Source organism: Salmo salar, chromosome 17 (assembly GCF_965601325.2).
Source record: "Salmo salar chromosome 17, fSalSal1, whole genome shotgun sequence".
In the NCBI taxonomy this organism is placed as follows: domain Eukaryota; kingdom Metazoa; phylum Chordata; class Actinopteri; order Salmoniformes; family Salmonidae; genus Salmo; species Salmo salar.
This window is the reverse complement of record NC_138307.1, coordinates 74740618-74761861: the sequence shown is the minus strand read 5'-3', so window position 1 is coordinate 74761861 and position 21244 is coordinate 74740618. Positions and strand designations below refer to the sequence as shown.

The 21244-nt window shown below is 42.7% G+C and overlaps 1 protein-coding gene across 2 annotated transcripts in view; it reads right to left on the bottom strand.

The window, feature by feature from the left end:
* Positions 1–18762: 18762 nt before the first annotated feature.
* The window catches only part of LOC106576570 (plexin-B2), a 236580-nt gene continuing 234098 nt past the window's right edge, over positions 18763–21244 (bottom strand). For both annotated transcript variants that reach the window (XM_045700160.2, XM_045700159.2), the window contains 2 exons: positions 21123–21197; positions 18763–20702 (listed from right to left, as the gene is read on the bottom strand). In XM_045700160.2, the coding sequence (XP_045556116.2) occupies positions 20598–20702; positions 21123–21197 (180 nt within the window). In that variant the 3' untranslated portion in view covers positions 18763–20597. The remainder of the gene's footprint in view (positions 20703–21122; positions 21198–21244) is intronic.

Below are 21244 nucleotides of genomic sequence, written 5' to 3'. Positions count from 1 at the left end.
GCCTTTCAAGGCACTTCATGGCTACAGACATGAGTGCTACTTGTCAGTAGTCATTTAGGCAGGTTACCTTTGTGTTCTTGGGCACAGGGACTAATCTTAAACATAATGTGCTTTAAATGTTTGGGTCTCCAGCCCTCCCTGAGCATACCTTTCTGACACAGTTCACTGTTTATGAAGCACGTGCTGCTGATTGCGTCAGGGGAAGGTTGCGGGAAAGTTGAAGGAGGGTTGAGGGAAGGTTACTAGGGCATTAGCTACTGGATGCAGCCGTGGATGGGCCCTGAGTGTCGTCAAGATCGAAAGTTTAAAATGAAGTCCAGACATAATTGGAGAAAACATGTCAAGCACGAGCACGCACACACAACTGCTGTATTGTCTTCAATTAAGAGTCTTTCAGAAGATTCAAAGAAAAAAGTTCATTTCTAAGAAATCAGAAAGACGGATCTTCAGAAAACGTCATGCGTGTGACTAGATTCTGCATAACTAGATTCTGAATATCCGGTTGTCTATCATTAGTCTATTTCAGGAGCACATGGTAGTCATGCAGTCACGGCTGTTTGGTTGTTCATGTTATCCATTCTAACCAGTAATGGCTATGACTCAGAAACATCCTGTGTATGTGCTTTCACAGTACCCTGTCATCGAGGTTTTAGTACTTAATCTGACCAGGATGAAGACGTCCTACTGGCACCGGAACAACCATGATGACAACAATTGGAGCTATTTGCCTCAGTTCATTAATTGCATATATATTTAACGGACCGGAACTCCATACTTTCAGACAATAACACTGTTATTTTCCACATTTTCTACAAAGACCAAGACTAGCAGCAGGACAGCGATTATGACTTGTGTGTCCTTGCTTTAGCTCTTATAGTGCTATATATATATATATATATATATATATATATATATATATATATATATATATATATATATATATCTGACCATAACTCTACAATTTCACAAAACAAACAAAAAACACTTGGAGGAATGAGTCATTCTTTGCAGTAAAATTGTGTACCATACTCCAAGCAGGGACAGAGACAGAGACATAAGCCCAATGTCCCCCCCTCACATTGGTCCTGTTAAAAAAAAAAAAGAAAAAAAAAAAATATATATATATATATATATAAAATATAAAATTGTGCAATTTTTTTTATAATAGTACCATTAGCCACTTAGCAATGTTACAAAGTTAGATTTAGCTAGCCCAGACAGGTTACCAATCTCCCAACCTCATAACTAGAAACCAAGAAGCCATTTCAGGCTATTAATCAAGTTAGAGTAGCTAGCTTGTCTAACTATCTTAGCTGGCATGCCTGCTGGCAAGGTTGGTAGACATTAGAATTTTTTTTTGCTGAATAAGACTCAAAGCCTTTCAATCTTTTACACAGATTTTAGCAGATGTGCAGAGAAGCATATTTAGTTTCTTTAAAAAAAGAACCAAGATGAATGCTTAGATATGTCGAAAAATACATTTTTTACATAGAATTAAGCATAATGATTATGGCTCCAGATTGCAGGAATAAGTGTTTGAGTTTCAGGTGTTTGAAAAAGGCAAAATTATAACATTTACAACAGGGGGCCTAGCCCCCATATGGACCACCCCCCAACCATCATGTACTTTATGACCTGTCAGATTTTTAAGGTGCGTGACGCCCCTGGTTGGGACTGCTTCCAGTCAAAGCTCGCATCCACTTTAAGACCCTGGGAAACTGCCTTTCTCTACCTACAGGCTATACTCAAACACTACATCCCAACTCGAGCACTCCATTCTGCCATCTCTGGTCTACTGGCCCTTCCTACCCTACAGGGGTTTAACTCCCAGACAGCCCAGTCAAAGCTCTTCTCTGTCCTGGCACCCCAATGGTGGAACAAGGTTCCCCTTACGTCAGGACAGCGGAGTCCCTGCCCATCTTCCGTAACCCTACCTCTTTGAAGAGTATCTTAAATAAATTCCACGGCGCCCCCTGCAGTTGTACTTAACCACATCACAGTTGTATTGTCTCAACTAGCTATCTTAAAGCGCCAATCAGCAGTTGAAACAATAACAAAGTGAACTCCCTGCCACTGTTTTGCTAAAAAGCTGAGGCATAGGGCTAGAGAAATGTAACCCCTCTCAAATTCATAGACAGAGCCATGTCAAAAATGTATTTAGCTACCGCAGATTGCCCCTTTAAGATGAATGCACTAACTGTAGGGGAGAGTGGGGTACGTTTTTACATACAGCATCACTCCGTCAAAGGAAATATACTATTCTTTCTAACAAGGGTATCTACATATATTTCACAATGTTGTGTGTCTCTGGAAATAATCAGAATTCATGTAAACATTACAGTTTAGAAAATTGCCCAAAAAAAGAGTGGTCTCTTGGCACAACTTACCCCGGGTATGGGGTTGAGCCCGTGAGACCGGGTAAGTTGTGAGCCCGTGAGACCGGGTAAGTTGTGAGCCCGTGAGACCGGGTAAGTTGTGAGCCCGTGAGACCGGGTAAGTTGTGAGCCGTGAGACAGGGTAAGTTGAGCCGTGAGACAGGGTAAGTTGAGCCGTGAGACAGGGTAAGTTGAGCCGTGAGACAGGGTAAGTTGAGCCGTGAGACAGGGTAAGTTGAGCCGTGAGACAGGGTAAGTTGTGAGCCGTGAGACAGGGTAAGTTGTGAGCCGTGAGACAGGGTAAGTTGTGAGCCGTGAGACAGGGTAAGTTGTGAGCCGTGAGACAGGGTAAGTTGTGAGCCGTGAGACAGGGTAAGTTGTGAGCCGTGAGACAGGGTAAGTTGTGAGCCGTGAGACAGGGTAAGTTGAGCCGTGAGACAGGGTAAGTTGAGCCGTGAGACAGGGTAAGTTGTGAGCCGTGAGACAGGGTAAGTTGTGAGCCGTGAGACAGGGTAAGTTGTGAGCCGTGAGACAGGGTAAGTTGTGAGCCGTGAGACAGGGTAAGTTGAGCCGTGAGACAGGGTAAGTTGAGCCGTGAGACAGGGTAAGTTGAGCCGTGAGACAGGGTAAGTTGAGCCGTGAGACAGGGTAAGTTGAGCCGTGAGACAGGGTAAGTTGAGCCGTGAGACAGGGTAAGTTAAGCTGCCTACACATTTCTGTACTTAAGGAAATATTACCACTACCTTTTTAAAACCAGGTCTCTCTTTATTTCCCAAAGACAATTCAACACAATCGTTTTCTTGTATTTTAATCATTTAAAACACTTAACATAGGCCAGGCCTTGTTGTTACCTCATATCCCAGAGCCTGGGAAGAAAACCCTTTCATTTGCTCATGTAAAATGGTCTTGGAGTATGTATGTCCATGGCAGTGATTGTTGGTGGAGTTGTTATTCTACTTTTGACCATGTGAGGGCAGCATTGTCAAGCAACTACATCTACACCCACACCAGCCCTACTGAGAGAGACCCACACACAATCACCTCTATGTCCTCCTGACCACCTGACATAAACCCCTCAGCTAAAATCAAATCACATTTAATTTGTCACGTCTCATAAAAAACAGGTAACTAACAGTGAAATACTTATTAACGAGACCTTTTCAACAATGCAGTTAAATAGATTAAAAATAATAATAGAAATAGCAACACAAGGAAAAGATACACAGTAATAACATGGCTATATACAGGGAGTACCAGGTAATAACATGGCTATATACAGAGAGTACCAGGTAATAACATGGCTATATATACAGGGAGTACCAGGTAATAACATGGCTATATACAGGGAGTACCAGGTAATAACATGGCTATATACAGAGAGTACCAGGTAATAACATGGCTATATATATAGGGAGTACCAGGTAATAACATGGCTATATACAGGGAGTACCAGGTAATAACATGGCTATATATACAGGGAGTACCAGGTAATAACATGGCTATATATATATAGGGAGTACCAGGTAATAACATGGCTATATATATATACAGGGAGTACCAGGTAATAACATGGCTATATACAGGGAGTACCAGGTAATAACATGGCTATATACAGGGAGTACCAGGTAATAACATGGCTATATGCAGGGAGTACCAGGTAATAACATGGCTATATATACAGGGAGTACCAGGTAATAACATGGCTATATATATATAGGGAGTACCAGGTAATAACATGGCTATATATATATACAGGGAGTACCAGGTAATAACATGGCTATATACAGGGAGTACCAGGTAATAACATGGCTATATACAGGGAGTACCAGGTAATAACATGGCTATATGCAGGGAGTACCAGGTAATAACATGGCTATATATACAGGGAGTACCAGGTAATAACATGGCTACATATACAGGGAGTACCAGGTAATAACATGGCTATATATATAGGGAGTACCAGGTAATAACATGGCTATATACAGGGAGTACCAGGTAATAACATGGCTATATACAGGGAGTACCAGGTAATAACATGGCTATATATACAGGGAGTACCAGGTAATAACATGGCTATATATATAGGGAGTACCAGGTAATAACATGGCTATATACAGGGAGTACCAGGTAATAACATGGCTATATACAGGGAGTACCAGGTAATAACATGGCTATATATACAGGGAGTACCAGGTAATAACATGGCTATATACAGGGAGTACCAGGTAATAACATGGCTATATACAGGGAGTACCAGGTAATAACATGGCTATATGCAGGGAGTACCAGGTAATAACATGGCTATATACAGGGAGTACCAGGTAATAACATGGCTATATACAGGGAGTACCAGGTAATAACATGGCTATATATATAGGGAGTACCAGGTAATAACATGGCTATATATATAGGGAGTACCAGGTAATAACATGGCTATATGCAGGAAGTACCAGGTAATAACATGGCTATATATATAGGGAGTACCAGGTAATAACATGGCTATATATATATATAGGGAGTACCAGGTAATAATAACATGACTATATATATAGAGAGAGTACTAGGTAATAACATGGCTATATACAGGGAGTACCAGGTAATAACATGGCTATATGCAGGGAGTACCAGGTAATAACATGGCTATATATATATATATAGAGAGAGAGAGTACCAGGTAATAACATGGCTATATATATATATATATAGAGAGAGAGAGTACCAGGTAATAACATGGCTATATGCAGGGAGTACCAGGTGTCGTGGACGAATCAGAATTAGTTGGGTAACATAGATAATTAAGATGTTTTATTAGTATAATATGCTTATTTGAGGTACTTGTCATTAGAAAGTGTCCATTGGACTCTGGTGTCTTTTCAGTTGCATGTCTACCTTAGCTGGGGCTCAGACACTTGGGGCCCAGAGAGGGGAGAGGTCAGACTTGTCGTCATGGGAATGTGTCTTTACCTATGCTTAAACCATGTGAAGGGATGGTGTGATTACTGGGGAACCAATGACTTGTCTCCACAATGTCTGTGAGCAAGTCACACCCTCCTTTTCCTTATTGTGGGGAGGTTTATGGCAGTGTCTGGGACCATGGTCTCTTAGATCTCACACTTATCCTGTGATAATATATGGCCTAGAGGCTCACTCCCTCCAGTGAGCCTGTCCAGGAGTGGGGTCAAGAGGGGGTTTGCTTGAGATGGGAGTATCTAGAGTTGACAATTGATATATGCCATTGGATGAAATAGTTCTGTTCAATACCGTACCAGGGAGGGACGGTTCTAAGGAGACCAGATACTGGGCTATACCATTAATCCTGTTGACATAGCAGTTACTGTCTGATGTGTTTTATTGATATCTGTCATACAAAACGTAACCTTTGTGAACTGTTACTAAGCATCTGTGGTTTGTCAATGTACGTTGAAGGGGCTGTATCGTTGCTATAAAAGATCCCTGTAGCCATTCTGTAATCACCTCATTAAATGATTCATTCGAGAGAGTGCATTATTGGGGGTCAAGAACTTTTGCAAAAGTATCTTAAGTATTAAAGATGTAGTTTTAACTCAGACTGGTGTGTTTGTAAATCCTCATTTGGTAATGCGGAAATTAGCCACCACACAGGTAATAACATGGCTATATGCAGGGAGTACCAGGTAATAACATGGCTATATACAGGGAGTACCAGGTAATAACATGGCTATATATACAGGGAGTACCAGGTAATAACATGGCTATATATATATAGGGAGTACCAGGTAAAAACATGGCTATATATATAGGGAGTACCAGGTAATAACATGGTATATATATAGGGAGTACCAGGTAATAACATGGTATATATATAGGGAGTACCAGGTAATAACATGGCTATATATATAGGGAGTACCAGGTAATAACATGGCTATATATACAGGGAGTACCAGGTAATAACATGGCTATATATACAGGGAGTACCAGGTAATAACATGGCTATATGCAGGGAGTACCAGGTAATAACATGGCTATATATACAGGGAGTACCAGGTAATAACATGGCTATATATACAGGGAGTACCAGGTAATAACATGGCTATATATACAGGGAGTACCAGGTAATAACATGGCTATATATACAGGGAGTACCAGGTAATAACATGGCTATATATACAGGGAGTACCAGGTAATAACATGGCTATATATACAGGGAGTACCAGGTAATAACATGGCTATATATACAGTGAGTACCAGGTAATAACATGGCTATATATACAGGGAGTACCAGGTAATAACATGGCTATATATACAGGGAGTACCAGGTAATAACATGGCTATATGCAGGGAGTACCAGGTAATAACATGGCTATATACAGGGAGTACCAGGTAATAACATGGCTATATATATATATATATAGGGAGTACCAGGTAATAACATGGCTATATATATAGGGAGTACCAGGTAATAACATGGCTATATATACAGGGAGTACCAGGTAATAACATGGCTATATGCAGGAAGTACCAGGTAAAAACATGGCTATATATAGGGAGTACCAGGTAATAACATGGCTATATACAGGGAGTACCAGGTAATAACATGGCTATATATACAGGGAGTACCAGGTAATAACATGGCTATATATACAGGGAGTACCAGGTAATAACATGGCTATATACAGGGAGTACCAGGTAATAACATGGCTATATACAGGGAGTACCAGGTAATAACATGGCTATATACAGGAAGTACCAGGTAAAAACATGGCTATATACAGGGAGTACCAGGTAATAACATGGCTATATACAGGGAGTACCAGGTAATAACATGGCTATATATATAGGGAGTACCAGGTAATAACATGGCTATATATATAGGGAGTACCAGGTAATAACATGGCTATATATATAGGGAGTACCAGGTAATAACATGGCTATATATATATATAGGGAGTACCAGGTAATAACATGGCTATATATATAGGGAGTACCATATGGCTTGGCTTCATCATAACAGCAGCACTGTGTGCGTGGACACCTAGAGTCACGTGGACAGGACAAGTCATAAGACTGATAAGTAGCTAATCAAATGGCTACCCACTGCTGCTTATTATCTGTTACCTATTCACTTTACCCCTACCTATATGTCCATACTGTAGCTACCTTAATTACCTCGTACCCCTGCACATCACCTCGCTACTGGTACTATATAGCCATGTTATTACCTGGTACTCTCTCTGGCCATCTCCCATCAGATCAGTGTCCACCCCTCTCTCTGGCCATCTCCCATCAGATCAGTGTCCACCCCTCCCTCTGGCCATCTCCCATCAGATCAGTGTCCACCCCTCCCTCTGGCCATCTCCCATTAGATCAGTGTCCACCCCTCTCTCTGGCCATCTCCCATCAGATCAGTGTCCACCCCTCCCTCTGGCCATCTCCCATCAGATCAGTGTCCACCCCTCCCTCTGGCCATCTCCCATTAGATCAGTGTCCACACGTCTCTCTGGTCATCTCCCATTAGATCAGTGTCCACCCCTCCCTCTGGCCATCTCCCATCAGATCAGTGTCCACCCCTCCCTCTGGCCATCTCCCATTAGATCAGTGTCCACACGTCTCTCTGGTCATCTCCCATTAGATCAGTGTCCACCCCTCCCTCTGGCCATCTCCCATCAGATCAGTGTCCACCCCTCCCTCTGGCCATCTCCCATTAGATCAGTGTCCACCCCTCTCTCTGGCCATCTCCCATCAGATCAGTGTCCACCCCTCCCTCTGGCCATCTCCCATCAGATCAGTGTCCACCCCTCCCTCTGGCCATCTCCCATTAGATCAGTGTCCACACGTCTCTCTGGTCATCTCCCATCAGATCAGTGTCCACCCCTCTCTCTGGCCATCTCCCATCAGATCAGTGTCCACCCCTCCCTCTGGCCATCTCCCATTAGATCAGTGTCCACCCCTCCCTCTGGCCATCTCCCATCAGATCAGTGTCCACCCCTCTCTCTGGCCATCTCCCATCAGATCAGTGTCCACCCCTCTCTCTGGCCATCTCCCATCAGATCAGTGTCCACCCCTCCCTCTGGCCATCTCCCATCAGATCAGTGTCCACCCCTCTCTCTGGCCATCTCCCATTAGATCAGTGTCCACACGTCTCTCTGGTCATCTCCCATTAGATCAGTGTCCACCCCTCTCTCTGGCCATCTCCCATTAGATCAGTGTCCACACGTCTCTCTGGTCATCTCCCATTAGATCAGTGTCCACCCCTCTCTCTGGCCATCTCCCATCAGATCAGTGTCCACCCCTCTCTCTGGCCATCTCCCATTAGATCAGTGTCCACACGTCTCTGGCAGGATAGAGTTTGGGAAACCTACTATAGTGTACTGTCATGACGTTGGCCTTTTTGAGTACAGGGAGGACAGTTGACCCCCTCCCCCTTTGCACCATCCCCCAACCTACCTTCCCCCACCCAGGCCCTGTGTGAAAGGGTTGTAAAAACTCTAAGAGGAGAATCTCTTGCCACATGGCCCATAGAGAGAGACAGGAAATTCTTCCAACTCACAGAATTGGGGAGCCAAGCGACATTTGTGTTCTCGAGAAGGTATGAAAGATTGGTGAAGAATCCAGCTACGAACTGGTCCGCTTGGTACAATTTTGTGATACTCAGAAGAGACAATATAGCCATTTTACCATAAAACGGTTTATATAATAGCCTCAGCCTTGAGAATTGCATCCACATGGTTGTATAGAATGTATTAATAAGGATAAAGCTTTTGTAATACATTGAGATGCTATGTACTGATGTTAATGTGATAGACTTGGTACAGAAATACAATTCTAACTCAGTCATCGGCACGCCCCCAGGGACACAGACAGGACCAGGCGTCATTTGACAAGTCTGTTCTATGTTCACTATAAAAAAAACCCTGACTTTACTTTCTTCAGACCCGGCCTCCACTCCATTGCGAGTTGGCCAATAGGTTTGACTATCCAAGTACTCTACTGAAAGTGAACTATACCACGTGGTTAACTTTTAGACTATTGATACTGACAGAATAAGAACAAGTCTTTGATGTTAATTATTAGTCTGCAGCTAAGTAAATTATATCATTGAACGCGAAGACCAACGAAACATCCATTCTATGACGACATTAATGAATGTCGCTTTGAAAGATCCATTCTAACCGAGAGAGAGAGAGAGAGAGAACGCGGACAAAACTCTCCAACCGAACGACGCTCCAACAAGGATCCCGACGACACACTGAGCGTAAATATATATTGATTGCAATTGTTCCCGAATGAGTGAGCGTTCAATTGTCAATGGTTAATATTAATGAACTCTGTAGGGTCTTCTCAGCTGCCCTTTATGACCCATTGTTTAACAAGACACCAGCCATGCCTGTTTAGACCACTAGGGCACATTACTCTACCAATTCTTTGTGATGATAATTACTGTTTGTATACTTTCTGTGAATTAATTAGTTTAGTAAATAAATTATTTTAAGACAATTGATGTATGGATGACTCTTAGTAAAGACTGGGTTCGTGCAGATACAACAATTTGCGACGTTTGGAATGAGACTGGACGTGAGGTAAAATACACCATTTAAATCAGAAGATAATCGGCCTATACTATAATAGAATAGAATATATAATGTTATAATATAGGAAAGTTATATTAGGAAAATTATAACTTTGTAATCTGACTATTTTCCTTGGTGCCCCGATCTCCTAGTTAATTACAATTAAACGATGAATCAGTTTGATCGCGTGATAATAATTACAGGGAGTTAATTGATAAACATGTCTTCAGTTTAATGGTACCCCAAAGACACGACAGTACTCTACTATACTGTACAGCAGGGGTCACCAACCTTTTTGAAACACAGCTACTTCATGGGTACTGAGTCATACGAAGGGCTACCAGTTTGATACGCTCTTCTGAAATAACACATTTGCTCAGTTTGCCTTTAGTTATACGTTATTAATAATGATTAATGATACTCATCTATGTGAAGACACTGATCACGTTAATCATTTCTCACAATAATTATCAACAATGACAATAAGGTGGGAAACAGATATCAATATTCAGCACTTTAATCTCAGTAATTGTTAAATTTTCAGATGACATCACTACATTTCGTAGGAAAAATGTCCCATTTTCACTAGCCACTGACAAACTCTTTTAACAAATCATGAACTATGTTTCAAAAAGTTATCAATTATGTAATGTTAGAAAAATCAACTTATTTTAAAATAAATCTTGTCACATTTTGAACTAATGACCAAATCTGCTGCATTTTTTAACAACACTTTTAAATTGAACACAAAACTTCAATATTTTAATTCAACTTCGCCATGGCACGGCCATGTTGCCACTGACAATATCTGGTATCTGTTTCTTTGTTAGTGGGAAGACTGGCATTGCATGCTGTTCACCAGTGTATTGTAATCTGGTGTGTAACTTGACACTGCAAGTGTTCCGTGTTTGTTCTTGATGAAGTTCATGTCAGAAAACGCTGATTCACAGAGATTGGTTGAACCAAACAGGCTAGCAACCTTCATAGCTGCTGTGCATACTCCACTGTACTTCTCTGTGTCAACAAGGCACCAAAAGTTTGGTGCAGCCTGGTAGGCTTTGAGGTGGAGGTCATTTTGCAATGTTATGATTTCAATCTCCACCTGTCCAGCATCCAAGTTGAAAGTTGCACTTAGTTGCTCAGCAAAGAATGTTGTGTCCACATTCATGAAAGGATTGGAAATGAACGACACACATGGCTCAAGCTGATGAAGGTCACAAAACCTATTCTCAAACTCTTGCCCAAGTCTGTTTATGACTTCAAAGTACTTTTCTGCAACTTTGTCAAATGTCTCAGATGCAGAAGCATTGTCTTTCAGCACAGACTGCACAGAGGGAAAGTGCAGCACCTTTTTTTTCTGTAAATCCACAGAGAAAATGTTCATCTTGGCTTTAAATGCATTTAAAGCACTTATCAGATCAACAACAGTCTTACCTTTGCCTTGCAGCTTGCAGTTCAAGTCGTTTAGTTTCCCAGTAATGTCCGTCAAAAATGCAAGGTCAAGTGTCCACTCTGTGTCCTCTAGCAGTGAGACGTCTTCGCCTTTGGACTGCTTGAACTCTTTGATTTCACCCAAAAGTGACAAAAAACGAAGTAAAACTCGTCCTCTGCTGAGCCATCGGATTTCTGTGTGTAGCAGCAGGTCACCATATTCAGCTGACATCTCCTCCAATAGCACCTTGAAAATCCTGTGCTGTTTTGCTTTGGAGTGGATGTTGTTTATGATTTTTACAACGGGAGTCATCACGTGCTCAAAGCCTATCACTTGTGCACATAACGCCTGCTGGTGAATGATGCAGTGGTAATGCAGGGATTTTGGGAAGTCTGGGTCACCTTTACAGCGTCTGGGTTACTTTTACAGTGTCTGGGTCACTTTTACAGTGAGCGATGAAACCTGTATGTCGGCCGATCATAGCAGGAGCCCCTTCTGTAGTCACCGCTACCAGCTTTTCCAATGGTACCTTTTTCTGCATGAAAAACTCCTTCACCGTGTTATAAATGTCAACTCCCCTCGTAGTTGTCTTTAAGGGCAGTAGTGCCAGGAGTTCTTCTCTTGTGGAGAAATCTTCAAACACCATCCGGATAAAAACTAACAGCTGCGCTATACTGCTGCTGTCCACGGACTCGTCGCACTGGATGTTAAACCAGCTGCACTTCGCCAGATCCCGGTCCAGCTGATCGGCCAAGTTACCAGACATAGCTGACACTCGTCTAACCATCGTAGATGCACCCAGTTGGACGTCGGAGAGAGTGGAGATTAGATCGGTTCCATTTTTCTCGTCTTTAAGTACAGTGTTAGCAATTATCATCATTGCTTCTTTGACAACTTCTCCGTCTGAAAATGCCTTCTTCTTCTTGATCAGAAAATGTGTAGCTCTAAACGAGGCTTCGGTTGCTTTTTGTGACTTTTTCGCCATCCTCGTGAAAAAAAGACTGTTGCTTACCCAAAGCTGCCTTTAGCTCACGGGCTTTTTCTGCCCGTAGTGCACTCCCCGGTGGGTAGTTAGCATGGTAGCTTTTGTGACACGAAGTGAAGTGTCTCTCCACATTGTGCTGTTTTGACGTCGCCACAGTCGCCCCGCAAATGAGACACACGCAGGTTTCTTTCACAGTCGTAAAAAATAATTCCTCCTCCCAATCGTTGTGAAAGTGATACGTTTTCTTCCTTTTTTCTGCCTGTTTTTGGGGCAAGAAACTGCATTCAGCTTCCATCTTCGCTGCGCCCGCTAGCTTACTCTCCACGAGCACTGGTTTTTTCACGCGCACAATACTGACCTTTAAACTAGAGTAGGTCAGAGTTCACCTAAACTTATCTAAACTCATGTATAATGAAAATATTTTTAAGATAGTCATTTTTAAATATATATAAATGTAAGTGTGATTAAAAAGAATAGCAACAGAATACAATTCAATTTCAGAAGCAGCTCACTAGTGAGTTGTGCCATTTTTAGACCAGGCCTGAGGGCGACTCATGTGGTCCCTGGGGGCGACCTGGTGCCCGCGGGCACCGTGTTGGTGACCCCTGCTGTACAGTAACATTGATGCAGTGTGTGTGGGCTTCGATACACCCTCTGCTACGAGGGGCTTGTTAACGAGACAAGAACCCAAACGCTTTCATAGTTTTTTATTTCATTTTAGCAGAGCCGTTAGTGCTCTGGGCTAACGAGGATGTCTTTACAGAGCTCTTGCCCCAACTGTTTGGAGGTTCTCTCAACAGAATACCAGTGTTTACACTCAAATATACAGAACAGACTGGAATACATTCAGGACAATGTCTTCTGAACAGACTGTATTGTATAGCAAAGGGTTCTGTATGTGGTGTTGAACAGACTGTATTGTATAGCAAAGGGTTCTGTATGTGGTGTTGAACAGAGTGGATTGTATAGCAAAGGGTTCTGTATGGTGTTGAACAGAGTGGATTGTATAGCAAAGGGTTCTGTATGTGGTGTTGAACAGACTGTATTGTATAGCAAAGGGTTCTGTATGGTGTTGAACAGAGTGGATTGTATAGCAAAGGGTTCTGTATGTGGTGTTGAACAGACTGTATTGTATAGCAAAGGGTTCTGTATGTGGTGTTGAACAGACTGGATTGAATACCAAAGGGTTATGTATGTTGGGGCTTTAAGAGATGTAGAGGAATGGAAGAATGGCCTGGCTGTTGGACCAGTGTTGGCCAGAGTTCAGTCAGTCATGACTGAGATTGCAGAGGAGAGGAGCCCCAGACCAGACCTGAAAGGGGCTGGGGTATCTGGCTGGCATTCTCTAAATGTGTTGCCCACTTCTCCTCTGCTAGGCAGGCAAGGCAAGGCAGGGCAGGGCTGAGGCATTTGGTTAGAAGTCTAGTTTCCACACAGCCAGCAGATTCACTAACGTGGGCAGTCGGACATCTCACCACTCTTCATGCCAACCCAGTCCAGGCCACAGTCAGGACACCAACAGGCTTAACAGACAGAGGAGGAATCAGATCTGTCTCAGTCAGAAGAGTTTACATAGACCTGCTCAGCAGCATGGTGACAAACATTGCTCGGAACTACACATGGAAGGACGCACACACAGGCACACACAGACTAGCTTATCTGTTGAATAAAATGAGTCTGGATCAACATTCTCTGACTACAAAACACTCATGTTGAGTGTGGGTGGCTTCATAAAGCACTCCACCAACCTCTCCTTTCTGAACCATTAAGAAGTGCAGAGTATTGGGTTTGTCCTCATTGGAATTTATTAAACAGTTGTTGCTACAACCCATCTGCAGCCCAACAAAGCTTTCATCTGTAGTCCAAAACACACCGTTAGGGTGTAGGGAGGAAAACACTGGTGCGCTGTGTTCAGTCAGTCAACACACACATCACTTACCAATTACAGTGTTGACCGTGTCATGGTTTTACCCATTACAGTGCTGACAGGGTCATGGTTTTACCCATTACAGTGTTGACCGGGTCATGGTTTTACCCATTACAGTGTTGACAGGTTCATGGTTTTACCCATTACAGTGTTGACAGGGTCATGGTTTTACCCATTACAGTGCTGACCGGGTCATGGTTTTACCCATTACAGTGTTGACAGGGTCATGGTTTTACCCATTACAGTGCTGACAGGGTCATGGTTTTACCCATTACAGTGCTGACAGGGTCATGGTTTTACCCATTACAGTGTTGACCGGGTCATGGTTTTACCCATTACAGTGTTGACAGGGTCATGGTTTTACCCATTACAGTGCTGACCGGGTCATGGTTTTACCCATTAGTGTTGACCGTGTCATGGGTTTTCCCATTACAGTGCTGACCGTGTCATGGTTTTACCCATTAGTGTTGACCGTGTCATGGGTTTTCCCATTACAGTGCTGACAGGGTCATGGTTTTACCCATTACAGTGCTGACCGGGTCATGGTTTTACCCATTACAGTGTTGACCGTGTCATGGTTTTACCCATTACAGTGTTGACCGTGTCATGGTTTTACCCATTACAGTGCTGTCAGGGTCATGGTTTTACCCATTACAGTGCTGTCAGGGTCATGGTTTTACCCATTACAGTGCTGTCAGGGTCATGGTTTTACCCATTACAGTGCTGACCGGGTCATGGTTTTACCCATTACAGTGCTGACAGGGTCATGGTTTTATCCATTACAGTGTTGACCGGGTCATGGTTTTACCCATTACAGTGCTGTCAGGGTCATGGTTTTACCCATTACAGTGTTGACCGCGTCATGGTTTTACCCATTACAGTGTTGACCGGGTCATGGTTTTACCCATTACAGTGTTGACCGTGTCATGGTTTTACCCATTACAGTGTTGACCGGGTCATGGTTTTACCCATTACAGTGCTGACAGGGTCATGGTTTTACCCATTACAGTGTTGACCGTGTCATGGTTTTACCCATTACAGTGCTGACCGGGTCATGGTTTTACCCATTACAGTGTTGACCGTGTCATGGTTTTACCCATTACAGTGTTGACCGGGTCATGGTTTTACCCATTACAGTGCTGACCGTGTCATGGTTTTACCCATTACAGTGTTGACCGTGTCATGGTTTTACCCATTACAGTGTTGACAGGGTCATGGTTTTACCCATTACAGTGCTGACAGGTTCATGGTTTTACCCATTACAGTGTTGACAGGGTCATGGTTTTACCCATTACAGTGCTGACAGGGTCATGGTTTTACCCATTACAGTGTTGACCGGGTCATGGTTTTACCCATTACAGTGTTGACCGGGTCATGGTTTTACCCATTACAGTGCTGACCGTGTCATGGTTTTACCCATTACAGTGTTGACAGGGTCATGGTTTTACCCATTACAGTGCTGACCGTGTCATGGTTTTACCCATTACAGTGTTGACAGGGTCATGGTTTTACCCATTACAGTGTTGACCGCGTCATGGTTTTACCCATTACAGTGTTGACAGGGTCATGGTTTTACCCATTACAGTGTTGACAGGGTCATGGTTTTACCCATTACAGTGTTGACCGTGTCATGGTTTTACTATTAGGTTGTGTCCCAAATGACACCCTATTCCCTACATTGTACTCTACTTTTGACCATTTTGACAAATGTAGGGAACAGGGTACCATTTGAGGGACACCCTAATTCTCTGATAATAAATCAAATAAGCATATCTTCCCTTTTCTCCTCCCATCATCACTACCTTTTCATTATTACCTCCAATTCTCTATTCATTAAGAGAATTAAAGCTCTGCAATAGACTGTCAGCATGAGAGCGAGACAAAATGAGGAGAGAACGAGTGAGGAGAGAGAACGAGAGAGGAGAGAGAACGAGTGAGGAGAGAGAGAACGAGTGAGGAGAGAGAGAACGAGTGAGGAGAGAGAGTACGAGTGAGGAGAGAGAGAACGAGTGAGGAGAGAGAGAACGAGAGGAGAGAGAGAACGAGAGAGAGAGAACGAGAACCGAGAACGAGAGAGAGAACGAGAAGAGAGAACGAGAGAGGAGAGAACGAGAGAGGAGAGAGAGAACGAGAGAGAGAGAACGAGAGAGGAGCGAGAACGAGAGAGGAGCGAGAACGAGAGAGGAGAGAGAACGAGAGAGGAGAGAGAACGAGAGAGGAGAGAGAACGAGAGAGGAGAGAGAACGAGAGGGACATACATAAGAGAAGAGTGAGAAAGAACCATGGAGAACAAGAGAGAAAGTGACAAAGAAAATGAAAAAGAGAATGCATAAATGAGTCAGTCCGTGATGACTTGTGCAGTCTGGTTGTAATTACAGATCAAAGGAGTTCCCCTGCTGTGTCCGTCTGTCTGGCTGGTGTGGGTCCTCTAGAGTGGGCAGAGACTGGGTATGCGACTGGCAGCCATAGCAACACCAGACAGTCTGCTGATGCCATCTACCCCCTAGGCACACTATTCCCTATATAGGGCACTACTTTTACATTTTTTTACCAGGGCCCTATAGGGAATAGGGTGCCGTTTGAGATGTATTCTCAGTCATAGCCACCTGCTATGGTAACCGAGGGGTTCTGAGACTAATCACAACCTGAGGAAAGTCTCACAATTCCCTCTCAATTCCTGTTAATATTCATGACAGAGTTGTGCAAGTGTCTGAGTTAGGTGCTAAGTCATATCCCATATTAGGATTGGTCCTCATTCATCCAAGTGTCTGAGTTAGGTGCTAAGTCATATCCCATATTAGGATTAGTCCTCATTCATCCAAGTGTCTGAGTTAGGTGCTAAGTCATATCCCATATTAGGATTAGTCCTCATTCATCCAAGTGTCTGAGTTAGGTGCTAAGTCATATCCCATATTAGGATTAGTCCTCATTCACCCATATAGCTGGCAAGCAAGGAGAACCCAGCATCCTCAGATGAACTGAGACTAATCCTGTAGTTGAGGAAAGACTCGAATTTCAATTCAAAAGACGCATCAATATTTATCAGAGAGTTGCACAAGTGTCCCCATTTGACCCTATGAGTGGTGAACGCAGTAAGGAGCAACCTAACAATGCTCAGATGAACTCAGACACACTTAGGTAGCGCCCCAAATACCACTATTGCCTTTATAGTGCACTTTTTTGGGGGCCCCGCTTGCCCTGGTCAAAGGTAGCGCACATATAAGGAACATTTGGGATGCACATTAAATACATCACCAGGTCAGTATGTGAGGATATATGCAGCATCACATCATGTACCATAGAGAAATTCTATTCATCTACCCCCCTATGGCTTCGGGATGACAACACATCATGTACCATATATAAATTCTATTCATCTACCCCCTATAGCTTCAGGATGACAACACATCATGTACCATAGAGAAATTCTATTCATCTACCCCCCTATAGCTTCAGGATGACAACACATCATGTACCATAGTATGAAATTCTATTCATCTACCCCCCTATAGCTTCAGGATGACAACACATCATGTACCATAGAGAAATTCTATTCATCTACCCCCCTATAGCTTCAGGATGACAACACATCATGTACCATATATAAATTCTATTCATCTACCCCCCTATAGCTTCAGGATGACAACACATCATGTACCATATATAAATTATATTCATCTACCCCCCTATAGCTTCAGGATGACAACACATCATGTACCATATATAAATTATATTCATCTACCCCCCTATAGCTTCTGGATGACAACACATCATGTACCATATATAAATTCTATTCATCTACCCCCCTATAGCTTCAGGATGACAACACATCATGTACCATATATAAATTCTATTCATCTACCCCCCTATAGCTTCAGGATGACAACACATCATGTACCATATATAAATTCTATTCATCTACCCCCCTATAGCTTCAGGATGACAACACATCATGTACCATATATAAATTCTATTCATCTACCCCCTATAGCTTCAGGATGACAACACATCATGTACCATATATAAATTATATTCATCTACCCCCCTATAGCTTCTGGATGACAACACACCATGTACCATATATAAATTATATTCATCTACCCCCCTATAGCTTCAGGATGACAACACATCATGTACCATATATAAATTATATTCATCTACCCCCTATAGCTTCAGGATGACAACACATCATGTACCATATATAAATTCTATTCATCTACCCCCCTATAGCTTCAGGATGACAACACATCATGTACCATATATACATTCTATTCATCTACCCCCCTATAGCTTCAGGATGACAACACATCATGTACCATATATACATTCTATTCATCTACCCCCCTATAGCTTCAGGATGACAACACATCATGTACCATATATAAATTCTATTCATCTACCCCCCTATAGCTTCAGGATGACAACACATCATGTACCATATATACATTCTATTCATCTACCCCCCTATAGCTTCAGGATGACAACACATCAACACATTGGTTTAGTATTAAAATATATTTGAGGAGTGATTCAAAATGATGAAGCAGTTGCATAGCAGATAAAACAAACGAGCTGATGACGACGTGAAAACTATTTGGCAAATGATTTAAGGATGATGTTTGAAATCCATTGAAATGGTTTCAGAAGAATTGACAGTTGTGACAGGGATCACTAGATAAAGGCAGTACCAGTACTGTTGACAACTTCCACAAGTCATGGTGGTTCACAGCTCAATGATTTATAAAAGTACCATTCAATTATATACATATGTAATGATCATTTTAGCATTTCTCTTTTCAATATCTAGTCTCATGTTTCACACACAGGCAATGGTCTACAATGACAATAAGAGCCATTTTGAAATAAACTGTTTAAAAAAATTATACAGAAAAACAATTATGGCATAACACATACCAGCAAACATGATATACTATCAGCATTGAGCTAAAGTGGTTACATTTCAGATTAACAGAACCCTGATTCATCTATCCACATATGTACTATTTCTGGACTCACGATGGAAAAATGAAGGCAAATGGTTTATTTCTTGTATAAAAATGAGATGTTCAACTTCAGCTCTACTGTGTATTGGCACTTAGTCAAGCCAAAGCCTAACAGGTGACAGCTCTAACTTGGTCCACCAGTTAGTTTCAGTGAGACGTTGATATCAATGGTACAGTATGAATGTGCTTCATCTTTTAGTCTAATACAAATCATGACAAAAACAAAGTTCGGCCATTTTTAGAACAACATGATTAACCAGTCATAACTAGCCAATGGCAATGCAGATTACACAGTAAGCAACCAATCAATTAAACACAGGATATGACATCATGGAACACCCTGCTTCTTCGCTTCTAGAAATGTTTTAAAAACACAAATTAACAAACATATTGTGCCCATCCATCCTTTTAAAAAATAATTTCATCTTGGTATGTAAAGCGTCTTTTGCATAAAGCCTGTGCCATAAAAATATATTTACATACAACACTACTCTCCTAACTCTGGTCTACTCTGGAGCACATTAAACATCTGATTATCTGTACAAGCTGTAAGTCATCAACACCAGGTTGTATATCATGAGACTGACAGGTATAGTTGCTATGGTTGGTCAGTGGTGGTGTACCGTATATCCTCTGTAGGCTGGGTTTACAGTCTGCTAGCTCACTCAGGGACTATACTGTAGGCTGGGTTTACAGTCTGCTAGCTCACTCAGGGACTATACTGTAGGCTGGGTTTACAGTCTGCTAGCTCACTCAGGGACTATACTGTAGGCTGGGTTTACAGTCTGCTAGCTCACTCAGGGACTATACTGTAGGCTGGGTTTACAGTCTGCTAGCTCACTCAGGGACTATACTGTAGGCTGGGTTTACAGTCTGCTAGCTCACTCAGGGACTATAATATAGGCTGGGTTTACAGTCTGCTAGCTCACTCAGGGACTATACTATAGGCTGGGTTTACAGTCTGCTAGCTCACTCAGGGACTATACTATAGGCTGGGTTTACAGTTTGCTAGCTCACTCAGGGACTATACTGTAGGCCCTTGCTCATACAGTCTATATGATCCATAGAGTCAGAGAGAGAGAGGGAGACAGATAGATTAGGGATCATCCAGTCCCACTTTGGCCCAGTAGCTCTGCTCCTTCACAAGTATTTTCGCCAAAACACAATAGTTTCCCACAGTTTCTCATGTCTCTAAGGGGAAGAGATATGTGTAACTCTTCATGGTTGATGCTGTAATAGTCTGAAGTCTGCCTCAGTCTCTGGTCCCCCTCATCTTGGTCTACAGAGTGGTCCCATAGCTCCTCCCCCCTCTCTCTTGGGGTCAGAGGTTAAAGGTCGGTGACTTTGTTCTCGAGGGCGGCGGCTATCTGCTGCAGCCGCAGGGTCAGCTGTTTACTCTGGGCGGCTGGGTCCTCATCTAAAGACTGGATGATCTGGAGGGAGGGAGGGAGGGGAAAAATGAGAGAGGACACAGAAGAGACAGTGGTAAACAGATTTTCCTGCAACAGCAAGTGACATTAATTTGTCTAATTTCCTACAGGACATAGAGACAATGCAGAGGTAGTCAACCAAGAGGATAAGGCCTTCAAACCACCAAACAAGGAAGTGAGTCCTAAGGTTCTTAACCAAGTGGATAGGGCCTTCAAACCTCCAAACAAGGAAGTGAGTCCTAAGGTTCTTAACCAAGTGGATAGGGCCTTCAAACCTCCAAACAAGGAAGTGAGTCCTAAGGTTCTTAACCAAGTGGATAGGGCCTTCAAACCTCCAAACAAGGAAGTGAGTCCTAAGGTTCTTAACCAAGTGGATAGGGCCTTCAAACCTCCAAACAAGGAAGTGAGTCCTAAGGTTTTTACCCCGTCATAGTATTTGCTGGCATACTGGTAGAGCTGGTGCAAGGCTGCCTGGGTATTCAGCGTGTCTGTGTGTTCCTGGAGAGCACAAAGAAGGAAGGATGAACCTTATTGTTGTATTCTGA